Below are 19,371 nucleotides of genomic sequence, written 5' to 3' on the forward strand. Positions count from 1 at the left end.
TTACATGTGTTATAGCTTTTATAATAAAATATGATTTAACATATTGTTATCAGATTTCTAAACATGTACTTAACTAGTCACTTAACATATTTTTTTAGTTGCTTCTTTATACTACCCTTAGGTTACACCATCTTGTATTCTTTCCCCTGAAATGAGAAACTAGAGGAAATATAAATATAACCATTAATCAATAGAATTTGACTTAAATTTTGTAAAATGCAATCATTTAGATAATAAATTGTGAATATGTATTAGCAAATATTTCACTTTATCAATTTCCTCCGTAATTATCATGTGTACTGTATTCTCAAAATTACATATCCAATTAATAATATAACCCACACGTTCCTATAAAGAAGATTCAAATTCAATATTACATATCAAACAAAGAAAAAACATCTGAAGATTAATTAACCAAAATACTAGCTGCTCAATTGAAAAATCAACAAATTTAAACAAAAATTAGCTACGTGCATTCTATAGAATACTTGATAGTTTTATTATTAAATAAAAAAAACATTGCAATTGTGTATCCACAAAATATTATTTCGAAACCCCAATTTAAAATGAATAAGCCCTAAGTAGAGGCCGACAAAATAGCGTCAAGGAGTAAACCATGAATTTCTGAAGGAGCTGTAAATTTGTATTTTTCAACTAAACAATTTGCGAAAGTTTTACAATGATGAACCACCACAAAATGAGTTTGATATGATTCCCCTCCAAATTTGTCATGCAATTAGAAAACTTTAATAACCCTAAAACGAAGGAAGGGGGGAATCAGTCAACCTATTGATACCTAAGGAAGCAACACTAAATCGTTAGCCTCCTATCCATACATTAGGCCACCACCCTAACTGCATTAATGCCAGTTGCACTCAGTATATATGACTGACAAGCGATCAACCTCAATAATGCTGTAATTTACAACTCTCCTGCCCATGAGAAACCAAGATGGGGGTCGAAAGCAACCACTGATCCGACCAAAGAATCGATCAAAAATTACTGGCTCAAGGTGATGAATAATTAGAAAAAAGATGTAACAAATTTTCCAATGTTCCGGGAGTGAATTTTCTAGCAAATAGATAACACGGCTTCTGAATCCCATTCCATAAGCAAGGCCAACTTTGAACTTCTCTCTGTAGCAACAAGTGGTAATTTGTTAAGTCGCTTAATGCATTCTAAATAAATCAAAGGGTCAGAGAGCACTGAGAGAGCAAACCTTCTCATCACTGGTGACGTGAACACTAACATCAATGGACTGCAAACATAATGGACTAACCATGAATATCCATGAGCTCAAATTTGAAAACAATTCGAAAGAGAAATTCAGTAAGTAAAGAAGATATTCAATTTTTTCCCCACAACGCAGACAAGGAAGCTTCAAGAAGTTGCTCAAATGACATGACATACGCACTACATAAAGCAATTGCTGGCAACGAGATGCCGAGATATACAAAAGACGGTGAGACTGGACCAGATACAAAGAATAGAAAAATAAGCCTGCTTGACAGAGACGAGAAGTCCAATAATTTGAGGCAACTTCATAAATAATAGAAGATAAATCATATATACAAACTCGCACATTTATATCTACAGGCTACGTATCAAGGAGAGTTATCCATTTTTTCACTTTTTCTTGAAGTCCAATCTTTTGTTAATATTACAAATAAAGGGGTCAAAATTGTCATTACAACTGAACCACAAAGGTCAAGTACTTTAGGATATGTCAGGGAATAGGGTTTTTGCGAAGAAAAAAAGGGTAGCTTTTTTATTTTAAAATAGTGTTATATAATGTTTATAAAAATAAATAAAAGATTAAGAAAAGAAAAATTTTACTTTTTCTTCCCTTTTTCTCCAAAATCATACTCCCAAACATACCCTATTTAGTTTCGAAGTGTTTTTATTCAATTTTTATCTTGTTTGTATTTCAAAAAAGAGAGAATTTCCATGTTTAACATAAGAATGGATTTTCTATTTACACCCGCATCACAGATGCCTATTTTTGCATTAAAAACTAATAGGATCTGTATAAGTTATAGCAGCACTATACCGTAATATTCCTCAAAAGCTCATACGTAACATCCTGAGGCCTGTATGATTTTGGATGCCATTTTCTCTCAGACCAGTCAACATGAGTTACCGACCAGTTTGCAATTCCACCAGGATCGACAATCTAAAGCAGAATGGTAAACCAATTACCTGACTGCTGATATTGTTAAAATAGGCCAGTATTACAATAGAAATCCTCACCTGGAAGAAGGTAGGTAAGTAATGCTCATCCGCAATGCAATTCTTCCCTTCCCAACCAGGCTGTAATATCAAGAATATTCACATTAACAATTGAACATAACCAAATTTAAAAAATTATTAAATTCTTCTACAGACATTTGATTATACATACATCCATACACAGTACAATGGTGTGCACGCACACACATACCTACGTGTATGTATGTATTAATGTATAAAGTTTGTTGCTAGTGACGATAAGATGTTCGTTTTCTAGTTTGAATAGCAGTACTGGATATGGATTTAACATTCTGACTGTCAATATAAGAGGCACATGTCAAGCAGGATAAAATTATGATAATAATAATTACAACTTTATGAAGTACCAAAACAAAATGAAAGTTTTTCAAAATCAACTTATAAATAACTCCATATAAACAAACACATTAAAGATAAAATTTCTTAAAGTAGGAATTGAATGTAAAAGGTCAGTGTCTGAAGTTTTCCATAATGAATTTTCTCACTAGTCTTATTTACAGTAAAAAAGAAGAAACGTTCTCTACATTTCTTTATCTCGGCATAGTTAATGAGTTTGCATGTTGACCCTAAAAATTAAATACTACGTTTGCTTGGTTTGATGCCCATGGCAGTTTAAAGCAAACTAATATTTTTTTTAAGTAAAAATACTTTAGAAAATTAAGAAAATATTCAAAAATGATAAATGAAAAGAAAATTCCTCTAAATGTTAATGGCAACAAGAACTGCACCTGACAGTATGCATGAAATTTTGAGTAATACAGATTGTCAGCCATAACTATAATAGCATGCTGCCGCTTCATCGAAAACCACTGCATCAGGAATTTAAAAATTAGGCAGAAGCATCAAAATGTATGACATTTAAATGAGCTACAGTTTAAATTATATAAAATGAATCATGTGCCTCTCCACATCATGTGTGATGCAAATTAAACTACAGAAAAGTAAAATTAAGGAGGGGATTTCAGGCAAGAACAAAGAATTACTACTGCTGTTAAGAATCTATTCACCACTATACTTTAAGATAAAAGATTACTACAGCCATGTGTTGTAACTGATGCTTTAGTAAAGCCTATTGTGACATAAATCATGGCCACCTCCATTTATCCAATTGATATCCTGTGAAAAGGGAAATTGCAAAATAAACTAGCCCAAATACTAGGTTCAAATTCCACATTCCTTGTACAATAATATCCAAGAACAATTTCTACTTAAAATACAGAATTCCAGGCAATAAGATTTAAGCAAAAATCACCTGTGCACCCTTTCTAAAGTCCTTCATCTCAACTTCGGGTAACATGCGTTCTGAATACCTGCCATTGCCATGAGGACCAGGATCCTTAAAGCTAATAAGAAAAGGAAATGTTGCATTAGTTGAAGACACCAAATTTATAATAGAAAGCAGAGACCAGATGAACACAACCCACTCTACAAAAAACACACGGACGTAGGTATACATTATGCAAAGCATGACATACCAGTCCACAAAGCTGATATTTGCATGCATCAGATAATTGAAAATATAGTCAAAACTATACAGTGGCACACAGCTGCAAAACAAATAAAAAAAAGATTTATAAATTAAAATAACTCAATATAACTAACGTAAATTACAAGGCAATAAGAACAGCATTAAAAGCAATTTCATGCCCATTTACCTATCAGACAGTAAAACAAATTGCTGGTTATCAGGATCTAGTAAAGCATTTGCCAGAAGTCGTCTCTCTGCATCAACCATAGATATTTTACCCCACACCACCTGTGGAAAGACAACTAATAATTATCAAAGCTGTAACTAACTAGAAAACAACAGATTGCCGGAAACAACTGATAATTACACTTGCTAACACAACATCTATTTTTAGAACAAATAGTTTAAGTTCAAAAATATTCAGGAAACTATTTTAAAAATATTGTAAATTCTTGTAAACAGGATAAATTGCTAAGGGATTCTAAAACATAGTAAATTCACCCAGGTAAAACTAGACTGAACTTGATGGCTTCTCAAGTTACACTAGACTTCTACAATATTGTGAGTAAGTATACAAATATACTATAATACCAAATCTCATTTCCAGTTAACAATAAGAAAGGGTGAAATTGGGGCTTTAAGTTGCCAGTGCAAAATATTGGCAACTCAGATGGTCAGGTTGATGTAGGGTACAACATTATATTCCTAGGCATGTGTATTACTATTAAATAGTTACACTATATTCCTAGGGTACAAAATATTGGCAACTAAGTTAATCTCATGTTGAGAATAAGTCCAAAGGAGATTTTGGTGTCAGAACCCAGTATATTTGGGTCCTCTGAAGCAGGAGGTTCACTTTGATCATTATGTTAGCAAAACGTATAAAAAAATGCCTCTTTTAATTAAAGAGTATGCAAGAAGAAAAAGAAATTAAAGAGGAGAAACAAGAAATCACAACAAATTATATACACAAACATAAGAGACAAAACAATTAATAGATGATAATAAACAAACAATCATGATACTAGTTACACACCTGGTCACTGCGTATATCCCGATTAACAAAATATCTGCTCACATGAACTGGTTTAGTCTTAGATGAATGCACATAAACAGAGAATTTCCCTTCATGTCCCTACCAAAGAGATGAGCATTCTTCCAGGTAAGTGTACACTAAATAATTCACATGATTCAGAAGCAAAGACAATCAACCAACAAAATTACAAACACAAACTAAGGCTGTTCATTTTACCTTACATGTATAAAAAATTTATGAATAGAATACAATTCAACAATTTTGGTTGGTTTTCCATTAGAATAGGGCCTAGCAGACGTTTGATCAACATACATTATTTTCCCTTTCATGATTCCTCCCTTATAACGCGTGCAACAACTTTTCAATGGGTAACCAAACACACCTGAAATCATACAACTCAGTACTTTGCCCCTTTATTGCCTAGCACAAGAAAGACTCAAAGATCACTAACTAATTTCATGCAAAGCATTTATTCAGTACTCAGACAAAGGTACAATAAAATACTACCCAATTGATGGAATTCCTAGTGTCATTTGAGAGTACAACAGGCCATTTCACTAACTCGAAGTCAAAATCATGCTACTCAAGGATCATATGTTTTAGAAGTATCACATATTCACAAGTATTTGGAAGTGTTACATAAACTTTGGAAAGGATAAGACATTAGTTGATATAGTAAGTGAGAAACGAGCTGGCACATACTCAAATCCTATTACAAATTAGCCATCGTTCATTGTCCTAGCTCAGACAATTGTCATATTCAACTTGCTCAGATATTTGTTTGTATAAGAGATTGTTAACAAAAATAAGATATGTGTTGTGAAAGAAATGATACAATGCATCAAAATAATCATAATTACAGATAAAATAGACAGGTAACAATTCCTTACTTGGAAAAATTTATCCCACAATTTTTCAAATGGTAGAGAACCAGGCGTCAAAAACATGAAGGCAATTTTTGGATTTTTTGAATGAATCAGTAGTGTGCTCAAAATATCCCTAATAACAACACGTGATGCAATCTCATCATCTGTATATTCCCTTGCAGGAGCAGGAGGAAGCCAATCAGCAATAGACTGGCACCTTCGAGAAGAAAAGATGTAACAAGCTGAACTGCTTTTTGGCGGGTAGATATAAGCACATATCAGAAACAAGCACACAAATAGAACCAATATAATAATCCACGTTGGCTTCTTCATGGGAGGACGATGACGAGACCCAGGCATGATCTGCATATCGCCCATGCCTAGGCGCCAAACTTTTTCTGTCTTCATATAGATGTAAGTGAATCACAGTTTTCACCTCCTACAAATCTCCTTTTCATTTATATACAGCACCCCTCAAACACAATAAATCAAGATAAATCGCCAATAAGAATCCTTCAATGGATTGATGCATTAAAATCTGAAACCAAAACAGAAAAGGCAGATAAATCAGCAAACAACTGTCATTCAAATGCACTCAGGCCCAGAAACTAACATCTGAAGCAAGACTAATATGCATGGTGCATGCTACATAAAAAGCTCACCACAAAATTGACTGCAATAACTCCAGATATGATCAGAAGCAAACTTCTGACACATTGTACAACTCCACATAATCTACAATACAATGAAAATAATCAAGTAGGAATTCCAAAGATCAAGTAATGGATGTAGAAACCAAAATATCAAATATCCGTTAGAGCTAAGAGAATCTTTCGTGACTAACCAACAAGTTATCATGAAAAGGAAGGAACTGATCTGTGCAAGGTTAAACCCAAAATCAGAAGCAGTTGTCCCAAACCAATTATACGGAAAAAGTTACTTAATTACTTAAAGAAGAAAATTATTCACATAATCCAACCATTCCAATATGATCGCACACATTCCCAATTCCTTGATCATTAGAGCGAGAGTAACCAAATAGAATGTATAATAACAAACCCCGTGTTCAGGGAGGAGTAAGGGATGCATCTCTGAAATCTAAAATCACATAACAAACTCCATTTTTCCACCAAAGTTTTCTAGTTTAACAAAATATAACCATTTAATCAGGTATCCGAAAAAGGGACGTTCCACAAATGAAAAAAAAAAATAGAAAAACACGAAGCATGAAAAATATTAAGCACTCAATAACATTTCATCATATTAATAAACCCAATACAACCAATCAATTCAACGTTTGCCGAGCATCTCAAGTAACAGTTAAAACAGCCTCAATATAATTTTCATTACTTCCAATTCAAATGATTTCTACTAACGCACGAGTATGCACCCGAACTAAGACCAGTTCAAAATTCAAATACAAAAAACATCGAAAAACCCGAACCACCAAACAACTTCTTTGGTTAAGCATAAAATAGAAAAACAGAGATTGAACTTGAATTAACTCGCAAAGCACTGCATCATCTTACCTAATTTATTTTTAAAATCTCTCTCTCTCTCTTTCTCTCTCTCACACACACAAAGAAGAGGAGAAGAGGAATGGGGCGTTGAAGGATCTAGGGCAAAGGACAAAGAGAAGAATCAGAGGAAACCATGCACCAACACGATCACAACAACTCATACATATGGTACGTTCTTCTCTCTCTCTCTCTATTCAGTTTGTCACTGATTCTTCAAAACGCCAACCGTTTCGTTTAGTTTCTGTTTTGCTCTCACTGTCTAAAAATCAAAAGGGGACTCTCTCTCAGTCGCAGACCAAAACACTCTCGCTGCCTTCGCCTTTGTTCTTAATCGGAATAGAAATAGTCATATAAATAAATAAAAAATAATAAACTTATTATATTAAAAATATAATAAATAATTTTGTTAATTATTTAACTCAATTTGAATTGAACTAACATTTTTCTTTATTTAATCACATGGTTAAAATTCCAGAAACCCTTCTATTATTATATATTTATGTCTTAGTTGCCAAAAATAAATTCCCGTGTGCTGAGTGGTGTTTGAAAGTTTGATAAGATTGGCTAATTCCACCGATCAAATCATGACTAAGTAATGTTTATGGTCGAATAATAATATTATAATGTTCAACTTTATTTTCAATAACCAAATTAGTAAATTAAACAAATCAAAACAAATTATAATCTAAAGGTTTTTATCAATGTAATAAATATATATTAGTACAATATTGGCCCTCCTCATATACTATATATTATGTGTGGAAAAGAAAAAGAATCATACAGAAAGTTAAAATAGTGTAGTAAATTTAAAAAGTTGTTACTTGTACAATAAAATAGCTCACATATCATGCATAATTTTATTTATCACGGTAATCATTTTTATTTGTGTTGTTTGTTCGAAGATTTGTATAAAAGAATTTATTGTTAACAGATAGTTAATGTGAAAGAAAGTTTATTAAATTTGACCCTATTAATAGAATAAATAATAACAATTGGAGGAGGAAGCTAACAAGTGTTAATTTACTATTTGTTGTTTCTTCCAATACAACCATGAAAGGTATCGCCTAATGGAGAAGTATGAGCGTGACCCCTACTTCGGGTTGACCACTATCACTAGTGGTCCTTCATCAATTATAAATAAGCTTTTTCTTCTTTTAGTTTTTGTTGATAAGGGAATTTGGTATTTTTGTCATGGCACTTATGTCATATATGCATCTTTTGAAGACCAACGGGTGTTTTGCTTCTTTATTTGCCCTGCCTGCAAAATCAAGTTTATATATATTAATCTTAATATACATTAATTAAAATAGTTGTAGTTTACAGTGAATATGCTTTTTTTAAAATTAATTTTAAGATTGAAACGACAAACTCTTAATTGTATTGTATGAGACAATTTTAATATTTCACGAGGAGAGTAAAAAATATTAATTCTGTATACCTTATAATCCCTCCTTTTAGCATACATATTTGGAGTAGTAGGGCGAAATGGATAAAATTTAATAAAACAGGATTTTGTTTATACTTAATAATAATATTCATTCTTTAGTTATTTTAAAAAGTTAATGAAGACTAGAGCTAATAATTTTAAAAAAATGAATTTAATCATATTCATAAAGACTAAAGTTTTAAGTGAACGAAATATTCACCCAATCCAATTATTTGACATTGTAAGTTAATGCGCCCAATGCACAAAGCTTGAAAAACACTAGCTGCACTTTAATTTAATGAATTATAGTTCAGTTAATAGATAGCAGTAAAATAGCTTGCTAATAAACAAATTGGGATTGGCACAAATAGGAAGGGACAGCACAACTCCGAAAGAACAAAGAACGAAAAGAAAAAGGGGGAAAATCAGATGCCACTGTATATGGCAAACAAGGACCATAGAAAAGGAAGAAAACAAGATGCAAGCTCAGACATTGGAGAAAACGAATTATATAAGACAAGAAGGTTGGTACATCAGTAAAAGAATTAAATGAAAAAGCAAAAAACCAAAATGAGAACTTGTTTAAAAAATTAAATTAAATAAAAATTCATGAAATAAGAAAAACTAAAAACCTTACTCAACATTTTAAAATTTAGCCAAAAGACTGAAATACTAAATTTAAATTTAAAGCGGTGAAATTAGTGGAGTGGTGAATCCGAAACCTGGATTTTTGAAGGATGTTTGAAGTTCTTGCGCTGTGTACTTGTCGATCAGAGCATGACTAAACAGTAAACACAAGTTGTTATATAATTATCTTCTTCACTCTCTCTCTCTCTCTCTCTCCCTGTAGCGGAGTGAATCAGCAATTGACCAATACGAAGATTGATAACCCCCAAAATAAAGTGGTAGAAGAGAAGAAAGACGAGAAGGGTGCACTTTCGACGCGCTCATTCTAGAAAATTCATTCTAGTTCTAACCGGAGAGTGGTTTTCGTACTAATAATCTAGGGTGTGATTGGATTATGAATGAAATAAAAATAAATAAATAGAAAAGAAAAAACAAAAAACTTAAAAATTAAATATAAATAAAGTGTGTCTAATTCGGTCAATTGGACCATTTATAAGCTCCTAAATCAAACAATCCAAGAAATATGAAATGTGTCAGCACTAAAATTTTGGAAAGATTTAGCAATTCAGAGTCTTAATAGGAAAAGCACAAACGAATATTTAGTTATACAATGTTATCCATGTCTTCAAGAAAACAATAGAAGGTAATTAAGTTTTTTTTTTTTTATTTGGATCATTTAGAAAATAGTTAATTTTAGGCATTTTTTATTATGTATAATTCCTAGTAATTTTTCTTGTGCAGTGTACATTGTACATGTATCATTAAATTATTTTTAAAAATATAATTAATAATATATTATATATTTTTAAATTTAATAAAATTTATATTTTTAAGTAAATATTATAATTATTATTATTAAATAAAATTAAAAAAATTATGAAGTCTTAAAAAGTAAATATTATAATCCACAACCTAGTTGACAATGAGCATAAATTACTCTACATGGAAGTTTGAAATTCATTGGTGGATCATTTAGTCAAGCTGGAATTGAAAATATAGTAGGATTGCTATTTTGGATATTATAAACAAAGATATAGCTAGATTTCTAATAGTTATCGAATGAAATAACACACTCTTCTTAACTCTACTTATGATTAATTATTTTTAAAAAAAGTTAAACTAATTTTTGAATAATGATTAATTTATTAAATAAATACTCCAACTTCTTAAAAATTTAGCCAATTGCAAAAACTGTATTTAAAAATGTGTTGTCACCATTTTTCTTTTATATTATTAGCCCAACAAAATACATTGACCAAAGACAAATAAAGAGAGAAAAATTGTGATTTTCATTTTTTAAAAGACTGATGTGACTCAATTTCAAATCTTTTATAAACAAAAAAGAATAGTGTTTTACTCAATAAAAGATATCTAGCCAAGGACAAGTATCTACAGTAAAAATTCCACTTCACCAGTGGCAATCTTAACCATCCATTTAATATCTTTTATCTTTTATGTTTAAAAAAAAAAAAACATTTCAAGGGTCGGGATCCTCTTCAAATGGAATTCTAAATAATGCAGTAAAAAATTAAATATCAAAATGAATATGATACGTGAATAAATTAATACTTAGATAAAAGTGAAAATAGGTGATTGGACTGACAAGTAAAATTGAAGTATTTATCAAAACATCATAATTATTCTTACCTAAAATTCACTTTCAATAGCAACAAAAAGCTTCTTTTCACCCATTTTACACTCTTATTTTCTGTGACATAAGGGTTGAGAGCAAATCATTTTTGTAGACAAGCAGTTTTCAATGCCTTTAACTCCAATTTTTTTTGGTGACCCAGCCATCTTTGTCACAAGTTAATGGCATATGCAGTTTTCAATTACATGTAGCTAGCTAGCTGAGAGATACTTCTAGGTGGTAATTTCTCAATCTTATCAACTAACAAAAATATTATCCCTGTGTAATGTCAACCATATAACCCACAATGTTATTAGACTTGATCAAAAAGGAAAATTCGGAAGATATCATTCACCATAAGATCTTTTTTAATAATGTGCTCCAAAGTTATATTAGGTCTTCCTCTACTCCATTTTGCAGCCATAAAATCCATGTGATCCCTTCTCTTTACTGCTGTATCTCTAGTGACCTTTTTTGCATACGTCAAAATCACCTTTTAACTGATTTTTTTCATATTCTCAATGATAAGTGTCACACCAGTATTTTCTCGTAAACAATCATTTCGTATCATTTTTTTCAACGTGACCACACGTCCATTTCAACATTCTCACTTCTGCTACTCCGACTTCTTTCTCGTGATCTATAAAGGCCAAAGAGAGATGAAAGTAAAAATTTAATGTTTCAAAAATCAAATATCCTCCATCTTAAAGACGGAAAGAAAGATGGAAATGCACTAAGGAACAAAAAAATCCGACTTAATCTGCTTATAATACCATGAATAGGAAAAAAAAAATACTTACATTTAATCACCATAAATAGGGGAGAAAGACTTGGTCAACTCACGCCTAAAGCTGCAACTAGCATGCAATTCATTGCTTTCTACCATTACCTTTTGTCTGAAAACTCAACACTATGAAAGCTCTTGTGTTGAGTGTTATGATAGCAGCCATACTACATGTATACCATGGGCAATAAATTATAACATTGGAAGAATCAACCACAGATGGCAAAAATGTTACAAAACGTAGAGTAATGTTCTACAAAATACATGATTCAATAGCATTCTTGCAATGTCCTTACATTTTAATACATGTGCGCTTGGTCTATATAATGTTTAAGGGGGAACGGGAACAAAATATTTCCACTTATTAATTTCATGGTAAAAAAATAACCTGTCTTTGAGTCTAAATCATTTGTCAAATAGTTTCTCATCACGACAGACAAAACCATTGTTCAATTGTTGCTTCAAAACACATTTCTTTATTAGTTGCTCCATATAGGCTCATGGGTCTAGCTTGCCCACTTTTTAAAAAAAATAAAAGTCAAGATAAATTGTTTTCATCAGATGTCATAAGAAGAAAGAAAGCCATTTTTGTTTCATTTATAACATGATATTAAGCTAATTATAAAATTAATTGATAAATTGGTAAAAATTATATTCAATCACACACAGAAATATAGCAATTTACCTTGCTGTCCCAGAGTTTCAGAAATTCATAGAGAACTGTCCCTGTCCCAGAAAATAAAATATTACCATAACTGTCATACACACAAATTACATGTTAGATTTCAAATACATTATTGCCTACTCCTCTAACTCATCCACACACATTATATTCTTAATGCATTGATGCCGATGCCTATAATTACACATTATATTCTGAATACATAACTGCCACATGGCAGATTTTATTTTAAATCCTACGCCTCCTAGAATAAATATGTAACATAGGTGGTTTGCTTGATCCAATGACTGGATTGGAGACCCTACCAGCTAACTTGTCAATCAATTGAAAATGATCATAATGAAACAATAACCAAGATCTACAAATGTCCAAAATTCTCAGAATTATGTAAAAGTCCCAAACAAATCAATTTTCACGGTAAACCGAAACATGACTATATGTAATCTTGACCAAAGATTCATTTCCTCCACGCCAGAAACAACTAAGTCTTATCACCAAGTGAGATCGGCTACCTAAAATCAACACATGAAATGACTACAAATCACTAAGTACAGCTAGCAAGTATAATCACAACCAAAATTTTCAAGCTAATGAAGAGTAGAATAACACTTATCAATTCAGTAGGCATTGGAAACAACAGCATAATCAGATTTGATGGAGAAACGGGCAATCCACTAATTCCTTAAATTTTAGGATTTCAAAAGCTTTCAGAAAAAATCAGTTCAAGGGTCAATTCCCCTCATCAAAATGCAGATTAGACTTTTTATTCCAAAATTCAAAATTTATAAACAAAAAATATAGATATGTAATTTTTGAGTTTATGAAAAGGAAAAAAAAAAGGTCTGGGTGATGTATACATGTTTCTTCTTTAATTTTTCCTGGTATATTTGTTTCCTATGCCACCTTTCTTAACTCAAAATTTTATTTCTTTTATGTTTAATAAAGCCTATTTTATGTCATTTGATTTGAAGATAGGGGGATGTTGCAATTCTTGAGTTCATATCGTCTATCATTCAAACAAAAGATGCCCAATAAATAACTGTTAGACAGAAAATAAATCATGACTCTAAAATAATAACATTTACTGATTTACCACAAAAGGCAGGTGTCTTCTGCCTGAAGAATTAGTTCACACAAATAGTTTAAAGAAAAGTGTTTCAGTCTGCTCATTTAGAGTCAAACGAAATTTTTTTTTTTTGCATAGAAGTACTCTTTTAGCCAGCACGTACCGGAACCTATGTGGCCTAATTACAGATGATGAAAACCACATATAATTGGAAACAGAAAAGAAATAGAGTATGAAACAAATTTCATCACCTAAGTGTAAGTAAAATCTTTATTTAGTTTAATAAACAGAAAAAATATAAAAATAAAATCATTGTATAGTTAATTGAAAGGGAAACCACCCTTGTATTTAAAAAGGAATAAATAAATAAAAATATTAAAGTTTCAGTTGTATCTTCAAGATGTGCTTTCCAAGAATCAATGCTGTATTATAATTTAAGCAACAAACCCAAATTAAATGAGACAAAGGTTTATGTATATTTACCATTTATTCAATAGCAGATCCTATAAAGGTTCAGTGCTGAGTCCAACTCCAACAAGTTCCTAGCAAATCACTTTATGTGTGAAGCTGCAGATAAGAGAATATAGTTTAGGAATGATAGTCTAAATTGTCACATGGAAGATTTAGCTGCTTTAATAAACAAATTCTATAATTGCCTTTTTGATTCAGGTCCAGCATTTAAGATGATTCTGTTCCTATTGTTGCTGCTATATCTTTCTATCAATAACTTGAATTCTCCACCATGGATGTCATAGTTCTCATCAGTCTTTAAATATGACATTGACTTATAAGAGAGATGATTTGGTTTTGTGACTTCTGGCTAAATGCCATGGCACAAATTCTAAGAAATAAATGGAAACATCAATGTAAAGACACACAAAAGACCAAGCAGTTGCAATATCTTTCCCAATACCCAGAATAAATTTTCAGTGTCTCATGCTTGAAACAAAATTCTATGATAAGTTTCAAAATAACAATTTATCATTATTTCTACTCATTTTAGATGCCTGTCCTTTTCAGATTGCTGATTAGGGCAACAAGTCAGACCGAGAAGAGGGCATATACGTTGAGTTCCATAAACTAATTTAACAGAAGCATGGACACCTTTGATATGCCTTAAGATTTAGGGTTAGGGAAGGAGGAAAAGAGCACAGCTTCTGGGAGGCAGTAGCAACGTATTGTGTTACAATACCATAGTCTAATACCCCTATTTATAAAATTAGATCAAGTTCCATTACAGCTACTGCTGGTACAAACCCAAGCCTTCAGACAATGAGACAGATAACCCTGATATCTAATAAAAATTGGGGAGTGGGAACACACAGACACACCATTAACCCAAAAAAATTGAAAGGCAAAGAGGAAAAGCACACAGGAGATCAGACATAAGCAGTTACACAAAATAAATTAAGTAATGTGGAGGGCAATAGATCTGATAAAATAATGCAATTGAAAAGAATATAGTTATGTAAGGCATGCTGAAATTGTCTAACAAAGAAGTCATGAATTTACATATATAAAAAGTGACATTAATCATTCAGGTAATATTTGTAAAGCTCCATTCTAATTTGACTAGTTTCATTACACTAAGTTTGAGTACCAACCGGATGGTAAATGATTGTACACATGTATTATGTATATTGTATAGGCACTTTAGAAACTTAATTATATGAAAGATTTTTACCTGCAGTTATCATCCATGTGCACTCTTCACTGGCATTGCAGGGAGAGAAGTATTGCATTAAGAGAATTCCTTTTCCTTTTTATCCCATATGTTCAGTTTATAGACTCCATCAGGTCAGAAAGCATTTCTTTTGCTGATTGATTGGCTTTCTGCAACTCCCCTTTGGCACAAAGTGCAGCAATTCTAGAATAATAGAAGTCAAAGGCAGGCAGCTGGGATCTTGTCATACAACTACCATTAACTGTTGAAAGATTCCTTACATCTTTCTCATCACAAGATCCAAAACTCAAACTGCTCTTGCAAGAGGAAGGTAGAATGCTTGAAGATTTTGAACCAAAATCGTTCCATTCATAAATCTTCTGCTGTTTATGGAATGCTTGATTATAAGTGGACAACCTTTGAACAGGAAAAAGTATACATGCAATTTCATTGAGAACCGTAACAGCTTCTTGAATCCTTCCTTCCTTGCACAAAGCGGCCATAAAATCACTTATCGACTCAGTTTCAACCTCCTTATTGACTAAGTTAATTATCTCGGTCACATCCTTGGACTGGAGCATTTCTATCATAACACTCCTGGTTTCTTCCATTCTTCCCTTGGCACATAGACCTCTTATCAAATACAAGAACCCCAAAAAATCCGGTGATATGTCCTTCCTCTTGAACTTATTATAGTATTCAAGGGCTCCTTCCATCTCACCCTTCTGGCAATAGCAATTAATTACAGCACTAACAGTCAGGTTGTCAGGCTCAATATTATTCATCTCCATATCATTTAGAAACTCAAATGCCTTCTCTAATTGACCAAACTTACAAATACCATTAAGTATTGAATTGTAAACTTGTATTTTTGGTTGAAAGCCTTTCAGGATCATTTTCCTGAAAACATGTTCTGCATCTAGCAAAAATCCCTCCCTACATAGAGCATAAATTAATGTAGCATAAGTTATTTCAGATGGTATCAAATTAAGTTTCTCTAATGAATCAAATAGCCGAAATGCTTCAATAAGACGTCCCTCGTGGCACAACCCATTTATTATTGAATTATATATGACTATATTCAAATTCATTCCTTTGTTTTCAACAGAGGCACAAAGATCCAATGCTTTATTGATATATCCTTCCTTGCACAAGCCATCAATCACAATGGCATAGTCAACATACATTACTGGTAAATTATCTTGACTCTCCATGACAAGTTTAAATGCATCTAGAGCTCTACCCTCCTTTACAAGAATCTTGAGAATGGAGACAGGAAAAGTGACTGCTGAAGAGTTATCCACTGTTTTCCCAAGAAATCGAAGGGTGCTGTTGACATCTTTCAGACAGAGGTAGCATGCAAGTATCTTTTGTACCATTGGTTCAACTAGACCATGTTCTTTCAGAAAACTATTCAAAAGGGGCAAAATTTGCTCCCTATTCCCACTACAAAGATGCCCTCTTGAAATCAAATAATAAGACTTGGTTGTGACACATAAGCCTTTCCTTTTCATCATCATACACAATTGATTTGCATCATCAACTAATCCTCTTTGACATAATAAAAAGATGGAATCATTACATACAGCATCATATATGTCTGGCCCCAGACCTTCCATTCTGTAAACCAAATCTAAAGCCTCTTTTGTATTGTTTTCTTTAAATATTGTGTTCATTAACATCCTATATGTGCCTATATCCAACTCAAGACCTTTATGAGAGAGTTCACGCAATGCCTCAATGGCCATTTCTTCCATACCCATTTTGCAAAGGCCATTAATAATACTATTGTAGCATGCATCTGAAGAAATTGATGTCTTCCTAAATTGATCAAATACCTCAAGTGCCTTGTCAATTCTACCTACCTTGCAATACCCATCAATCATTGTGCAGTAAGTCACAGAATTCGGAACCAGATTCATTTCCAGCATTCCTTTGTAAAGTGCATAAACGTCTTCAAAAGCCCCAATCATAAACAGTGCTTTGATCAGTACATTACACATCACAACATCCATAGCTATTCCTGCTTCTTCTAGTCGCCTCTTAGTTTGCAAAATCCCCGTAATGTTCTCTTCTTCAGTATACCCATGCAACAACGTGCTGTACGTAATCACATCTGCAGAAACATCTTTTGAAAATTCGTCTGCCTCGGATGTCCTTCCATACTTGGATAAACCATTTATAACAGCATTGAATGTAACAACACTAGGACTAATCCCACTCTTCTCCATTTCATCAAACAGACAAAACACATTATCAAAATCTCCTCTCCTTCCAAACCCATCAATCAAAATCACAAACACAAATTCATCTAGTTCAATTCCCAAGTCTTTCATGCTCTTAAAAACAGTAAATGCTTCCTCTACCTTACCCTTCTTACAAAACGCAGACATGATTGCACTAAATGTAACCTTATTGGGTCTGCATCCTCCTTTTATCATCTTGGCCAAGAAAGTAAACGACTTTTCCACATCACCAAACTTGGAAAACCCATCTACGAGTATGGTATAACTCACAACATCATGATCAAAACCCTTCTCCACCATTTCTCTCATCCTCCTAAAAACCTCCACCAAATCCTTCCCTTCAACATACCCGTAAGCCCAAGCACTATACAAAACAACATCCAAACCCAACCCTTCCTTCTCCATCCATTGAACCAAATCACACACTTCATCAACCCTTCCCAATTTACAAAGAGCACCCACAAGAGCCGTGCAAGTCACCACATTGGGCCTCAACAAGCCAGAACCAGTAGCATTCTGGAAGAACCCCAAAGCAAGTTCCGGTTTTCCAATCCTACAGAACCCAGAAATTACAGAACTACACACAAAATCATCAAAAGGGTACTTAACACCATCCTCAGCCATCAACTCCAACACCTCAATGGCCTTACCCATGAGACCCTTCGAGCTCAATTTGTGAACAATGGAACAGAAAGTGAAGGAAGAGGGTAACACACCATGGTCCCTTATGCAACTTTGCAAAACTGAGAGTGCCCTTTCGGGGTCTTGATGCTTCACACAGAAACCTTGGATAAGAGAGTCCCACATGAAAGAGTGAGTGATATGCATGTGGGTGTTCATGAATTGTTCTGCTTCCTCGAATCTGTGAGATTTGAGGAGTGCCCACGTGAGAATTGAACGTGTTTGGTGGTTGACTGGGACATTGTTGGTGTTGAACTGAGAGAACAAATGGATGATTAGGTCGAACTTGTGAAGGTTGAAGAGGAAGAGGATGAAGCGATTGATGGGTTTTAGAGTGGGGGTGAAGCCACGTTTGAGTAAGGTTTGGAGAGAGAGGGCTTGTGAGGAGAAGGGTCTTTGGTGGAACGACATAGAAAGGAAAAGACAACACTTGGATTTCACAAACAAAGTTGTTCCGAGAACATATGCTCATGTTACTGTTTTGCTGCTGGTGCTGTTGCTGTATGGTTTTCATTTGAGTCGGAACAGGGAGCGTGGGAAGAGAGATGCTCCCTCTCTTCAATTGGGTAGCCCAATGTTTCACTGGGTCCAATAGTCTTCATCTAGCCCAAACTCCGTGATTGACCACCCAAATAAAACTTTGGGTCCAGTTGACCAAAAATATATAAACTTTAGGCCCTGTTTGGACTTTGGAAGATTGCAATTTTCTTTTAATTTTCAAATGTTAATTTTAGAATAAAATATTTTTTTAGTACCATCATCAATTATCAACCACCTTTCTATAATAATAATTGTTGACGTAATTACTTCCACAATTCACTATACTAGTTATTATTATTATTATTATTATTATTCAATTATTTTGATCATGTATTATTATTATTTTTTAATTTTTACTATCACTATCAACCACTAATTATATCAACGTTATCATCATTACTATTGAATTAAAATTATCATAACTATTGCTGAAATATCGCTATCAACTAATATCATTGTTACCATCCTTGCTATTTATGTTACCACAATTATTATCCTTAAATATTGTTAACATTATAATTACATAAATAATAATTATTATTATTATTATTTTTTCCCTCACTTCAATTGCCTATTATTTTATCTTTTATCATTATTATTATTATTATTATTAACTAACATATTTCTTCTTATTATTTTCATTAATTGTTACTACAATCATTGTTATTGTTTTTGTAACTAGTATTATGTAGTGTAAACATTATTGTATTTTTTTATTTTTATTAACTCCGTTATTGATATTATTATAATAATCACCACCGACTATTATTATTATTATTATCTTAATCATCGTTATCATTTGTAACTCATTTTCATTATTTTTTATTGATCATTATAATTAATTACCATAACCACAACTAGTATAATT

At 32.6% G+C, this 19,371-nt stretch overlaps 2 protein-coding genes across 8 annotated transcripts; both read right to left on the reverse strand.

Annotated features, from left to right (window-relative positions):
• Positions 1–533: 533 nt before the first annotated feature.
• On the reverse strand, positions 534–7,476 carry LOC113867875 (glycosyltransferase BC10-like). Of its 2 annotated transcripts, XM_027503388.1 has the most exons (12): positions 7,168–7,476; positions 6,301–6,373; positions 5,663–6,176; positions 4,773–4,871; positions 3,924–4,024; positions 3,744–3,815; positions 3,521–3,611; positions 2,997–3,077; positions 2,251–2,310; positions 2,051–2,173; positions 1,220–1,258; positions 534–1,136 (listed from the first exon to the last, which is right to left on the reverse strand). In XM_027503388.1, the coding sequence occupies exons 3-12, from the start codon at positions 6,044–6,046 to the stop codon at positions 1,008–1,010; spliced, it is 1,179 nt and encodes a 392-aa protein (XP_027359189.1). In that variant the 5' UTR covers positions 6,047–6,176; positions 6,301–6,373; positions 7,168–7,476; the 3' UTR covers positions 534–1,007. The 2 variants fall into 2 exon arrangements, with proteins under 2 accessions (XP_027359189.1, XP_027359181.1); XM_027503380.1 differs by lacking the exon at positions 6,301–6,373 and having other exon boundaries at positions 698–1,136.
• A 3,402-nt stretch (positions 7,477–10,878) lies between these two features.
• On the reverse strand, positions 10,879–18,475 carry LOC113871157 (pentatricopeptide repeat-containing protein At5g57250, mitochondrial). 6 transcript variants are annotated; one of them, XM_027508051.1, is made up of 5 exons: positions 15,058–18,469; positions 13,857–13,940; positions 12,311–12,380; positions 11,642–11,792; positions 10,879–11,481 (listed from the first exon to the last, which is right to left on the reverse strand). In XM_027508051.1, the coding sequence occupies exon 1, from the start codon at positions 18,372–18,374 to the stop codon at positions 15,150–15,152; it is 3,225 nt and encodes a 1,074-aa protein (XP_027363852.1). In that variant the 5' UTR covers positions 18,375–18,469; the 3' UTR covers positions 10,879–11,481; positions 11,642–11,792; positions 12,311–12,380; positions 13,857–13,940; positions 15,058–15,149. The 6 variants fall into 6 exon arrangements, with proteins under 6 accessions (XP_027363852.1, XP_027363835.1, XP_027363863.1 ...); XM_027508034.1 differs by lacking the exon at positions 12,311–12,380 and having other exon boundaries at positions 10,956–11,481; XM_027508062.1 differs by lacking the exons at positions 10,879–11,481; positions 11,642–11,792 and having other exon boundaries at positions 12,358–12,819; positions 15,058–18,475.
• Between the last annotated feature and the right edge of the window lie 896 nt (positions 18,476–19,371).

Source organism: Abrus precatorius, unplaced genomic scaffold, assembly GCF_003935025.1.
Source record: "Abrus precatorius isolate BTA unplaced genomic scaffold, Abrus_2018 Scaffold10, whole genome shotgun sequence".
Taxonomy (NCBI): Eukaryota; Viridiplantae; Streptophyta; class Magnoliopsida; order Fabales; family Fabaceae; genus Abrus; species Abrus precatorius.

Excerpts from the sequence above, each read along its gene's own strand:
- LOC113867875 (XM_027503388.1), bottom strand. The coding sequence starts at position 6,046 with ATGAAGACAGAAAAAGTTTGGCGCCTAGGCATGGGCGATATGCAGATC. Across the intron at positions 1,259-2,050 it reads AGCTTTTGAGGAATATTACG|TCCATTGATGTTAGTGTTCA; the intron begins GTATAGTGCTGC and ends TTATGTTTGCAG. Across the intron at positions 1,137-1,219 it reads ACGTCACCAGTGATGAGAAG|AGAGAAGTTCAAAGTTGGCC; the intron begins GTTTGCTCTCTC and ends TTGTTGCTACAG.
- LOC113871157 (XM_027508051.1), bottom strand. The coding sequence starts at position 18,374 with ATGTCGTTCCACCAAAGACCCTTCTCCTCACAAGCCCTCTCTCTCCAA.